At 37.3% G+C, this 13,602-nt stretch overlaps 1 protein-coding gene across 2 annotated transcripts in view; it reads right to left on the reverse strand.

Annotated features, from left to right (window-relative positions):
- Positions 1-10,392, reverse strand: part of LOC144742123 (histidine decarboxylase-like) — a 48,319-nt gene extending 37,927 nt beyond the window's left edge. For both annotated transcript variants that reach the window (XM_078624625.1, XM_078624640.1), the window contains exon 1: positions 10,206-10,392. In XM_078624625.1, the coding sequence (XP_078480751.1) occupies positions 10,206-10,233 (28 nt within the window). In that variant the 5' untranslated portion in view covers positions 10,234-10,392. The remainder of the gene's footprint in view (positions 1-10,205) is intronic.
- Between the last annotated feature and the right edge of the window lie 3,210 nt (positions 10,393-13,602).

Consider the following 13,602-nt stretch of genomic DNA (forward strand, 5'->3'; position numbering starts at 1 on the left):
GAAAGAACGTAATTTATTGCGTATATGACAATAATGTAAATAAGTATAAATAGCTTTATAAATAATGGGGCACTTAATGTATTTGCCGTTATCCTGGAATATAACTTTGCTGAATGATCAACATGCAGTCCACGATGCAATACATTAGTTCGAACATATCTCGGGAAAACATGACGTATATAAAATGCTGCCTCAGAGAAGATAGATTGAGAAGCGAGCACAACTACCTCTGTAGTAAATGTTATTGAGAACAAATAAAGTACTGTACAGTGGTTCATTCATGGAGTTCCTTTCATTCATATAACTCTTCAGTTCATTAATGAAGCTATTCACTTAAAAATCTGCCTTGTAACTGTACTTAAACCTACCACAACATGTGCTCAAAACCCAGTAAATATGCAACGTTGGGCCATCGTTGACGCAACGTTCCTTATTTAATGGCTACAATCCTATGCAGGTGTTGATGCCATCCGGAGGATTGTGGCATCAGTTGCATATTATGACTACTGATGGTTGTCAGAAACGCTGGTTAATATTAATGATGTATGACATGTGATTATTAAATGTTCAGTCCAAACTGGATACCAAAAGAAAATTTATTCTGAATATGACGCAACGCAGAAGAGTTTCTGATGATTGGACAAGGGCACTGTGATACCATTCACATCATCAGTACAAAACAATAGGCTGGACCTTAATACTTTGTAGATATGTACATTTGCAAAGTTTATACTAACTACATGTTTCTATTATACAAATGATGGACAGGAATACAGTATAAATACTAAAGCCGATTTCAGACTGATGATAACTATTTTCTGTTGACATTTTTTTTCAGAATTTACATGATGTTATCAATCCACTTAATCATGGCCGGTAATGGAGCTCAGTTCGTCCGTGTTAAAAGTACGTTTAAACGCCCGTGTTATAGATGAACAATTCAAAAAAATTTGGACCTATTACATTTTCCTGAGGATGTTCGGAAGGCAGTGTCATTAACGAATGTGATTAGAATTTGCATAATCTTTGGTTTGGAGTTTTAACCAAGTAAAATGTCTTTCATTTCTTCATTTTGTACCTCTGTTGTGTTGTCTTGTGTACTGTAATTTTTTGTTTGTTTACAATGTCAATTTATAAAATGTACAATAGTGTACTGAATTGCCACTGTAAATTCGCACCTCCGATTAGCATGTATAGTGCTAAAGAAGTTCAACATACATACAATTGCAACACTGCTTATTTTAAAATTCTTACCCATGTGCCCGTATTTATTCATGCTTTCCCATTTCTCTCGTTACAAATGTTAACCCTGATGTGATTATAGACTCTTTCCAAGTTGTGGATGTAAACCTTACTTTACAGGATAGGTTAACAATTACATCTTGTATGCACCCATAAGTCCAAGCATATTTTACGCATAATTTCCATCCACTATAAATCGTTAAAAGTACTGTATACCCATGTACAATAATCACCATAAAATACTACATCAACTTCCATGTAAATCAAATACGTATTGTAAACTTGATAATACTGTAATGCCCGTGTTGTACCTTAAATGCTTTTTTTTCTTTAATGCTGTACTGCCATTGTTTTGCCCTTAGAAATTACACTTTTGGTCTCGATAGATTCCAAACTGTTATACAGGACATCAAAGCATGGAGAGAAAAAACCCAAGCAACTTGTTACACGTTTGGGAAATACCACAACTTCAGTTTGGCTAATTAGTGCCATGCTTATTTAGAAACATCAACTCACCTCGAACTTTGAAATCCTCGGCGTCCATGGCTGTGGCAGGCTGATGTTGATGTAGATGCCGAGTTGCTAAGTTGGAGACTACACTTCAACTGTTGCGCTGTTGAACAGACTGGTAAACTCAGATTAATTGTAATGTTAGGGTATAGCCTCACATTACAATGTTGCCCTTAAGCATGACTCTTGAGATAATTATTTACGATCATACACGTTAGCTATCCTGGTTACCATTCAAACTGACAAGCTATACTGTAATCCACAAGCATTATACAGCACAGTACGCTCCTGTATAATATAATAGAAATACATAACACATTTGTAATGCTCGTAATAAAAATGCGCGTTGCTGAAATAACGTAATTTATTGCGTATATGACAATAATGTAAATAAGTATAAATAGCTTTATAAATAATGGGGCACTTAATGTATTTGCCGTTATCCTGGAATATAACTTTGCTGAATGATCAACATGCAGTCCACGATGCAATACATTAGTTCGAACATATCTCGGGAAAACATGACGTATCTAAAATGCTGCCTCAGAGAAGATAGATTGAGAAGCGAGCACAACTACCTCTGTAGTAAATGTTATTGAGAACAAATAAAGTACTGTACAGTGGTTCATTCATGGAGTTCCTTTCATTCATATAACTCTTCAGTTCATTAATGAAGTTAATCACTTAAAAATCTGCCTTGTAACTGTACTTAAACCTACCACAACATGTGCTCAAAACCCAGTAAATATGCAACGTTGGGCCATCGTTGACGCAACGTTCCTTATTTAATGGCTACAATCCTATGCAGGTGTTGATGCAATCCGGAGGATTGTGGCATCAGTTGCATATTATGACTACTGATGGTTGTCAGAAACGCTGGTTAATATTAATGATGTATGACATGTGATTATGAAATGTTCAGTCCAAACTGGATGCCAAAAGAAAATGTATTCTGAATATGACGCAACGCAGAAGAGTTTCTGATGATTGGACAAGGGCACTGTGATACCATTCACATCATCAGTACAAAACAATAGGATGGACCTTAATACTTTGTAGATATGTACATTTGCAAAGTTTATACTAACTACATGTTTCTATTATACAAATGATGGACAGGAATACAGTATAAATACTAAAGCCGATTTCAGACTGATGATAACTATTTTCTGTTGACATTTTTTTTCAGAATTTACATGATGTTATCAATCCACTTATGTATGTTAATCATGGCCGGTAATGGAGCTCAGTTCGTCCGTGTTAAAAGTACGTTTAAACGCCCGTGTTATAGATGAACAATTCAAAAAAATTTGGACCTATTACATTTTCCTGAGGATGTTCGGAAGGCAGTGTCATTAACGAATGTGATTAGAATTTGCATAATCTTTGGTTTGGAGTTTTAACCAAGTAAAATGTATTTCATTTCTTCATTTGTACCTCTGTTGTGTTGTCTTATGTACTGTAATTTTTTGTTTGTTTACAATGTCAATTTATAAAATGTACAATAGTGTACTGAATTGCCACTGTAAATTCGCACCTCCGATTAGCATGTATAGTGCTAAAGAAGTTCAACATACATACAATTGCAACAGTGCTTATTTTAAAATTCTTACCCATGTGCCCGTATTTATTCATGCTTTCCCATTTCTCTCGTTACAAATGTTAACCCTGATGTGATTATAGACTCTTTCCAAGTTGTGAATATAAACCTTACTTTACAGGATAGGTTAACAATTACATCTTGTATGCACTCATAAGTCCAAGCATATTTTACGCATAATTTCCATCCACTATAAATCGTTAAAAGTACTGTATACCCATGTACAATAATCACCATAAAATACTACATCAACTTCCATGTAAATCAAATACGTATTGTAAACTTGATAATACTGTAATGCCCGTGTTGTACACCTTAAATGCTTTTTTTTCTTTAATGCTGTACTGCCATTGTTTTGCCCTTAGAAATTACACTTTTGGTCTCGATAGATTCCAAACTGTTTTCCAGGACATCAAAGCATGGAGAGAAAAAACCCAAGCAACTTGTTACACGTTTGGGAAATACCACAACTTAAGTTTGGCTAATTAGTGCCATGCTTATTTAGAAACATCAACTCACCTCGAACTTTGAAATCCTCGGCGTCCATGGCTGTGGCAGGCTGATGTTGATGTAGATGCCGAGTTGCTAAGTTGGAGACTACACTTCAACTGTTGCGCTGTTGAACAGACTGGTAAACTCAGATTAATTGTAATGTGAGGGTATAGCCTCACATTACAATGTTGCCCTTAAGCATGACTCTTGAGATAATTATTTACGATCATACACGTTAGCTATCCTGGTTACCATTCAAACTGACAAGCTATACTGTAATCCACAAGCATTATACAGCACAGTACGCTCCTGTATAATATAATACAAATACATAACACATTTGTAATGCTCGTAATAAAAATGCGCGTTGCTGAAATAACGTAATTTATTGCGTATATGACAATAATATAAATAAGTATAAATAGCTTTATAAATAATGGGGCACTTAATGTATTTGCCGTTATCCTGGAATATAACTTTGCTGAATGATCAACATGCAGTCCACGATGCAATACATTAGTTCGAACCAATCTCGGGAAAACATGACGTATCTAAAATGCTGCCTCAGAGAAGATAGATTGAGAAGCGAGCACAACTACCTCTGTAGTAAATGTTATTGAGAACAAATACAGTACTGTACAGTGGTTCATTCATGGAGTTCCTTTCATTCATATAACTCTTCAGTTCATTAATGAAGCTAATCACTTAAAAATCTGCCTTGTAACTGTACTTAAACCTACCACAACATGTGCTCAAAACCCAGTAAATATGCAACGTTGGGCCATCGTTGACGCAACGTTCCTTATTTAATGGCTACAATCCTATGCAGGTGTTGATGCCATCCGGAGGATTGTGGCATCAGTTGCATATTATGACTACTGATGGTTGTCAGAAACGCTGGTTAATATTAATGATGTATGACATGTGATTATTAAATGTTCAGTCCAAACTGGATACCAAAAGAAAATTTATTCTGAATATGACGCAACGCAGAAGAGTTTCTGATGATTGGACAAGGGCACTGTGATACCATTCACATCATCAGTACAAAACAATAGGCTGGACCTTAATACTTTGTAGATATGTACATTTGCAAAGTTTATACTAACTACATGTTTCTATTATACAAATGATGGACAGGAATACAGTATAAATACTAAAGCCGATTTCAGACTGATGATAACTATTTTCTGTTGACATTTTTTTTCAGAATTTACATGATGTTATCAATCCACTTATGTATGTTAATCATGGCCGGTAATGGAGCTCAGTTCGTCCGTGTTAAAAGTACGTTTAAACGCCCGTGTTATAGATGAACAATTCAAAAAAATTTGGACCTATTACATTTTCCTGAGGATGTTCGGAAGGCAGTGTCATTAACGAATGTGATTAGAATTTGCATAATCTTTGGTTTGGAGTTTTAACCAAGTAAAATGTCTTTCATTTCTTCATTTTGTACCTCTGTTGTGTTGTCTTGTGTACTGTAATTTTTTGTTTGTTTACAATGTCAATTTATAAAATGTACAATAGTGTACTGAATTGCCACTGTAAATTCGCACCTCCGATTAGCATGTATAGTGCTAAAGAAGTTCAACATACATACAATTGCAACACTGCTTATTTTAAAATTATTACCCATGTGCCCGTATTTATTCATGCTTTCCCATTTCTCTCGTTACAAATGTTAACCCTGATGTGATTATAGACTCTTTCCAAGTTGTGGATGTAAACCTTACTTTACAGGATAGGTTAACAATTACATCTTGTATGCACCCATAAGTCCAAGCATATTTTACGCATAATTTCCATCCACTATAAATCGTTAAAAGTACTGTATACCCATGTACAATAATCACCATAAAATACTACATCAACTTCCATGTAAATCAAATACGTATTGTAAACTTGATAATACTGTAATGCCCGTGTTGTACCTTAAATGCTTTTTTTTCTTTAATGCTGTACTGCCATTGTTTTGCCCTTAGAAATTACACTTTTGGTCTCGATAGATTCCAAACTGTTATACAGGACATCAAAGCATGGAGAGAAAAAACCCAAGCAACTTGTTACACGTTTGGGAAATACCACAACTTAAGTTTGGCTAATTAGTGCCATGCTTATTTAGAAACATCAACTCACCTCGAACTTTGAAATCCTCGGCGTCCATGGCTGTGGCAGGCTGATGTTGATGTAGATGCCGAGTTGCTAAGTTGGAGACTACACTTCAACTGTTGCGCTGTTGAACAGACTGGTAAACTCAGATTAATTGTAATGTTAGGGTATAGCCTCACATTACAATGTTGCCCTTAAGCATGACTCTTGAGATAATTATTTACGATCATACACGTTAGCTATCCTGGTTACCATTCAAACTGACAAGCTATACTGTAATCCACAAGCATTATACAGCACAGTACGCTCCTGTATAATATAATAGAAATACATAACACATTTGTAATGCTCGTAATAAAAATGCGCGTTGCTGAAAGAACGTAATTTATTGCGTATATGACAATAATGTAAATAAGTATAAATAGCTTTATAAATAATGGGGCACTTAATGTATTTGCCGTTATCCTGGAATATAACTTTGCTGAATGATCAACATGCAGTCCACGATGCAATACATTAGTTCGAACATATCTCGGGAAAACATGACGTATCTAAAATGCTGCCTCAGAGAAGATAGATTGAGAAGCGAGCACAACTACCTCTGTAGTAAATGTTATTGAGAACAAATAAAGTACTGTACAGTGGTTCATTCATGGAGTTCCTTTCATTCATATAACTCTTCAGTTCATTAATGAAGTTAATCACTTAAAAATCTGCCTTGTAACTGTACTTAAACCTACCACAACATGTGCTCAAAACCCAGTAAATATGCAACGTTGGGCCATCGTTGACGCAACGTTCCTTATGTAATGGCTACAATCCTATGCAGGTGTTGATGCAATCCGGAGGATTGTGGCATCAGTTGCATATTATGACTACTGATGGTTGTCAGATATGCGGGTTAATATTAATGATGTATGACATGTGATTATAAAATGTTCAGTCCAAACTGGATGCCAAAAGAAAATTTATTCTGAATATGACGCAACGCAGAAGAGTTTCTGATGATTGGACAAGGGCACTGTGATACCATTCACATCATCAGTACAAAACAATAGGATGGACCTTAATACTTTGTAGATATGTACATTGGCAAAGTTTATACTAACTACATGTTTCTATTATACAAATGATGGACAGGAATACAGTATAAATACTAAAGCCGATTTCAGACTGATGATAACTATTTTCTGTTGACATTTTTTTTCAGAATTTACATGATGTTATCAATCCACTTATGTATGTTAATCATGGCCGGTAATGGAGCTCAGTTCGTCCGTGTTAAAAGTACGTTTAAACGCCCGTGTTATAGATGAACAATTCAAAAAAATTTGGACCTATTACATTTTCCTGAGGATGTTCGGAAGGCAGTGTCATTAACGAATGTGATTAGAATTTGCATAATCTTTGGTTTGGAGTTTTAACCAAGTAAAATGTCTTTCATTTCTTCATTTGTACCTCTGTTGTGTTGTCTTGTGTACTGTAATTTTTTGTTTGTTTACAATGTCAATTTATAAAATGTACAATAGTGTACTGAATTGCCACTAAATTCGCACCTCCGATTAGCATGTATAGTGCTAAAGAAGTTCAACATACATACAATTGCAACAGTGCTTATTTTAAAATTCTTACCCATGTGCCCGTATTTATTCATGCTTTCCCATTTCTCTCGTTACAAATGTTAACCCTGATGTGATTATAGACTCTTTCCAAGTTGTGAATATAAACCTTACTTTACAGGATAGGTTAACAATTACATCTTGTATGCACTCATAAGTCCAAGCATATTTTACGCATAATTTCCATCCACTATAAATCGTTAAAAGTACTGTATACCCATGTACAATAATCACCATAAAATACTACATCAACTTCCATGTAAATCAAATACGTATTGTAAACTTGATAATACTGTAATGCCCGTGTTGTACCTTAAATGCTTTTTTTTCTTTAATGCTGTACTGCCATTGTTTTGCCCTTAGAAATTACACTTTTGGTCTCGATAGATTCCAAACTGTTATACAGGACATCAAAGCATGGAGAGAAAAAACCCAAGCAACTTGTTACACGTTTGGGAAATACCACAACTTAAGTTTGGCTAATTAGTGCCATGCTTATTTAGAAACATCAACTCACCTCGAACTTTGAAATCCTCGGCGTCCATGGCTGTGGCAGGCTGATGTTGATGTAGATGCCGAGTTGCTAAGTTGGAGACTACACTTCAACTGTTGCGCTGTTGAACAGACTGGTAAACTCAGATTAATTGTAATGTGAGGGTATAGCCTCACATTACAATGTTGCCCTTAAGCATGACTCTTGAGATAATTATTTACGATCATACACGTTAGCTATCCTGGTTACCATTCAAACTGACAAGCTATACTGTAATCCACAAGCATTATACAGCACAGTACGCTCCTGTATAATATAATACAAATACATAACACATTTGTAATGCTCGTAATAAAAATGCGCGTTGCTGAAATAACGTAATTTATTGCGTATATGACAATAATGTAAATAAGTATAAATAGCTTTATAAATAATGGGGCACTTAATGTATTTGCCGTTATCCTGGAATATAACTTTGCTGAATGATCAACATGCAGTCCACGATGCAATACATTAGTTCGAACCAATCTCGGGAAAACATGACGTATCTAAAATGCTGCCTCAGAGAAGATAGATTGAGAAGCGAGCACAACTACCTCTGTAGTAAATGTTATTGAGAACAAATACAGTACTGTACAGTGGTTCATTCATGGAGTTCCTTTCATTCATATAACTCTTCAGTTCATTAATGAAGCTAATCACTTAAAAATCTGCCTTGTAACTGTACTTAAACCTACCACAACATGTGCTCAAAACCCAGTAAATATGCAACGTTGGGCCATCGTTGACGCAACGTTCCTTATTTAATGGCTACAATCCTATGCAGGTGTTGATGCCATCCGGAGGATTGTGGCATCAGTTGCATATTATGACTACTGATGGTTGTCAGAAACGCTGGTTAATATTAATGATGTATGACATGTGATTATGAAATGTTCAGTCCAAACTGGATGCCAAAAGAAAATGTATTCTGAATATGACGCAACGCAGAAGAGTTTCTGATGATTGGACAAGGGCACTGTGATACCATTCACATCATCAGTACAAAACAATAGGATGGACCTTAATACTTTGTAGATATGTACATTTGCAAAGTTTATACTAACTACATGTTTCTATTATACAAATGATGGACAGGAATACAGTATAAATACTAAAGCCGATTTCAGACTGATGATAACTATTTTCTGTTGACATTTTTTTTCAGAATTTACATGATGTTATCAATCCACTTATGTATGTTAATCATGGCCGGTAATGGAGCTCAGTTCGTCCGTGTTAAAAGTACGTTTAAACGCCCGTGTTATAGATGAACAATTCAAAAAAATTTGGACCTATTACATTTTCCTGAGGATGTTCGGAAGGCAGTGTCATTAACGAATGTGATTAGAATTTGCATAATCTTTGGTTTGGAGTTTTAACCAAGTAAAATGTATTTCATTTCTTCATTTTGTACCTCTGTTGTGTTGTCTTGTGTACTGTAATTTTTTGTTTGTTTACAATGTCAATTTATAAAATGTACAATAGTGTACTGAATTGCCACTGTAAATTCGCACCTCCGATTAGCATGTATAGTGCTAAAGAAGTTCAACATACATACAATTGCAACAGTGCTTATTTTAAAAATCTTACCCATGTGCCCGTATTTATTCATGCTTTCCCATTTCTCTCGTTACAAATGTTAACCCTGATGTGATTATAGACTCTTTCCAAGTTGTGGATGTAAACCTTACTTTACAGGATAGGTTAACAATTACATCTTGTATGCACCCATAAGTCCAAGCATATTTTACGCATAATTTCCATCCACTATAAATCGTTAAAAGTACTGTATACCCATGTACAATAATCACCATAAAATACTACATCAACTTCCATGTAAATCAAATACGTATTGTAAACTTGATAATACTGTAATGCCCGTTTTGTACCTTAAATGCTTTTTTTTCTTTAATGCTGTACTGCCATTGTTTTGCCCTTAGAAATTACACTTTTGGTCTCGATAGATTCCAAACTGTTATAGAGGACATCAAAGCATGGAGAGAAAAAAACCCAAGCAACTTGTTACACGTTTGGGAAATACCACAACTTAAGTTTGGCTAATTAGTGCCATGCTTATTTAGAAACATCAACTCACCTCGAACTTTGTACTCCTCGGCGTCCATGGCTGTGGCAGGCTGATGTTGATGTAGATGCCGAGTTGCTAAGTTGGAGACTACACTTCACCTGTTGCGCTGTTGAACAGACTGGTAAACTCAGATTAATTGTAATGTGAGGGTATAACCGGGGGGTTGAATGATCACACCTCGTTACGATGATTGGCTCTACCGGTCCTGGCCCATAGCCAATGGGGAGAAGTCTAGGGGCGTGGCCCTGACATAATGGGAAGGTGACATCTGCAAGTAGAGGATTGGATCTGCTGGCTTTAGTCACAGCCAATGGGGGGACGAGTCAGGGGCGTGGTCCTGGGATCGTACGATGGAGTCTGGAAGATTCCATGGAGGTTAACCAGGACTGGTGGAAAGGTACCACGTGACCCGGGTATTAAAAGGGGTGGAGACGGACAACACGTGGTCAGATCTGGAACTAACGAAGAGGCCACACTGGAGCGGGGGTCCAGGCCTGCCACGTGGCAGCACGAGTCTCTCTCTTCCTCTCACGCTGTCTGTTAGCAGCGTGAAGGAGTAAGACAGGAGTGGAATTTATATGAAGGAGTGTTGTGAATGAAAGACAAATAAAGACCCTGATTCCAGAAATCGCTTCCACGACCTTTATTACATAATTATATAATTATAGAACGAGCAGCTGTTGACGTGCAGTGGGGGCGGTCGTTGTGGTCTGAGAAAATGTCATGCCCATGTATTTCCCGTGTCCATTTTATATTTGACAAAATAAATAATGAATGCTCGGTATTGTAGGTTAAGGTACGAGCACATATTCCATAGAAATAGTACCAGAACGTTTGTTGTTCTTGCGTGACATTCCAGGATTAAATAGCTAAACATCGTTCGTTCCAGCAATTTACATGAAGACACGATCTTCTAAACTCTATGGTATCCATTGAAACAGAAACTTATAACGAATTAGGTTGGAAAAACAAATTTGTATAAATGAATACAACTGAATTTTGGATCAGAGTTATAAATACGACCAAATAATGAAAATACGTGAATCAGTCAATGTTGACTGAAGTTTTGTTTAGAATTCATTTAACTCCATATATATAAAAGGCAAAGTTGCGAATGTGTGTCTGTTCAAAATGTTTAGCGTACTTCCCGACATGCAACAAACTGGAAATTTGCCATGTGGGTACTTTCCAAACTGTACACCATGCAAAAATTATAAATATATACTTTTTGGGGGGGGGGGGGGGGGGGGAGCTCAATAATGCATATATTTTTGCACGGCAAGTGATCTGTGACGTCAAATCTGTCACGTGACCCACGCATGTGGAAGCGTAACGTATTGTAGTGTAGTGGTTAGCGCGTTGCGCTACGAACCAGGCCACCCGAGTTCGATTCCCGCACACGGCCACCACCGGTGACGATTATTTGTACCGGTACTGGGTCTCCCCTAGGTCGACTCAACCTCAAACGAGTAACTGGTGTGGCGTGTGAACATCGCCACTGGGGAGACAAAGGCGGGCCGGGCGTGGTGAATCCAAGTGCCGGGCGAAGCCGGGTAGTAAAGCTAGTGAAATATAAAGTTTAGTTAGCAGCGACTTCTGATTTGTCATTTGGAGAAATTTCACAAAAATGTCAGATTAACTAGGATTGCTCACAATTATGAATTCATTACATTATACAAAATATAGAGAAATCAAATTAATTCATTATTTTTTTGACAAGTACTGTACATTCAATCACCAGTTATAGTCTGTTCCCCAATACATTAATAACAATATTATGCCCATCACCACATTGGTAGAATATTTGATACATTTAATGTGTTTGTCGCACAAATATATAGTTCATTATTCACAATAATACTAAAAGCTGTGGAAAAAGGAACACTCGTGGACACAGCTTTATAATCAACTTTCGTTTTTCTGCACTTACATTCTACTGGGCTACATTAACCACAGCGTAAATATTTTATACTGAAACTCCTAAATCTTATCCGAGGCCGTGTTATACATGTTTTCTATTATCCATACTATCCAAGTGATCTGTGCTATTTCCTATTATCAATCCACTATCATTAATATCCGAGCCATTGCACTGCTTGGAAGTGAAAGTAAATCCTAATTATTCATGTTTATTTGTGGATAGGGAATCAGACTCTTTCTTTAGACTGGAGGAATGTGATGAGCTATGAAGCTCTTTTTCATGGACGTCCAGTAAGTCGATAATTGTTTTTTTACCCTTCTATCTGGCAACAAAACTGACACCTTTTTACAAGGAGTCATGTTTGCATAGACCGCAATACCTGCAGTCATAATACAAACAAAAGACATAACTCTGATAATGTGCACTGTCCTTGAAGTTGATTGGTCCACACCCGAGACAGCTTTCCTTAGAGCCTAGTCTCACATGGGTTGGACCAGATGACGCCAAAAGGCGCACAACTCAAAGACAATGCACCATCAGAGTATGAGAGCTCGGGGCAAGCATCTACACTATGGGAACCTCATTTGCCAGTAAAAATATGATAATTGGTTTTTTACCCTTCTATCTGGCAACAAAACTGACACCTTTTTACAAGGAGTCATGTTTGCATAGACCGCAATACCTGCAGTCATAATACAAACACAAGACATAACTCTGATAATGTGCACTGTCCTTGAAGTTGATTGGTCCACACCCGAGACAGCTTTCCTTAGAGCCTAGTCTCACATGGGTTGGACCAGATGACGCCAAAAAGTTGTCCACCAGATGAATATTGAGGGTCGACACTTTTCTTAATTTCGCGTGGGCTCACGCCGTACGTGTCCACCTTGCTCCATTCCTCTCCCAGAAAGGCTACAATCGCCCCGCCTCTCTCGATGACGTCACCGCTCTCTCTTTTCTCGTGATGTCATTCTGATATTCTACCCTTAAATCACGCGTGTATTTCTACCCTCGGATCACGTAAGTATCAATACTACATCAAGTCCTCCCCCCCTTCTGAAAAAAAGTCCTCGACTAAATACAACCCGGTTCGGCGTCTTCTTTCACGCTCCATTTTCTCTGAACCCTCTCTAGTCCTTGATGGGTTGATGGATCTGCTATTTGCGTGACGACACGGTGTGGCCTCATCACCTCCTCATGGGCTCTTATGCTCTTCGCAATCCACAAGGAGGTCTGCTTGTCCTCATCATTGACTGGCTAAACTATTCTTAAGGCCTGTGCCAGTGCTAAAATTTGCTCAGCAACCATAAAGTCCAAGGCCCCCGCACCCAGGCCCAAGAAAGCAGCCAGGGCCATGAGAGCGCTTCTGTGGGCCAAGGTTGATCCCCCCTTCTTCCCACCGACTGTGAACTTGCACCTGACCATGTCATTTAGAATCTTTACTCAGAATCTTTATTTATCCTGGAGGAGTTTATTACACTGAAT

Source organism: Lampetra planeri, chromosome 3 (genome assembly GCF_965212315.1).
Source record: "Lampetra planeri chromosome 3, kcLamPlan1.2.h2, whole genome shotgun sequence".
Lineage (NCBI taxonomy): Eukaryota > Metazoa > Chordata > Hyperoartia > Petromyzontiformes > Petromyzontidae > Lampetra > Lampetra planeri.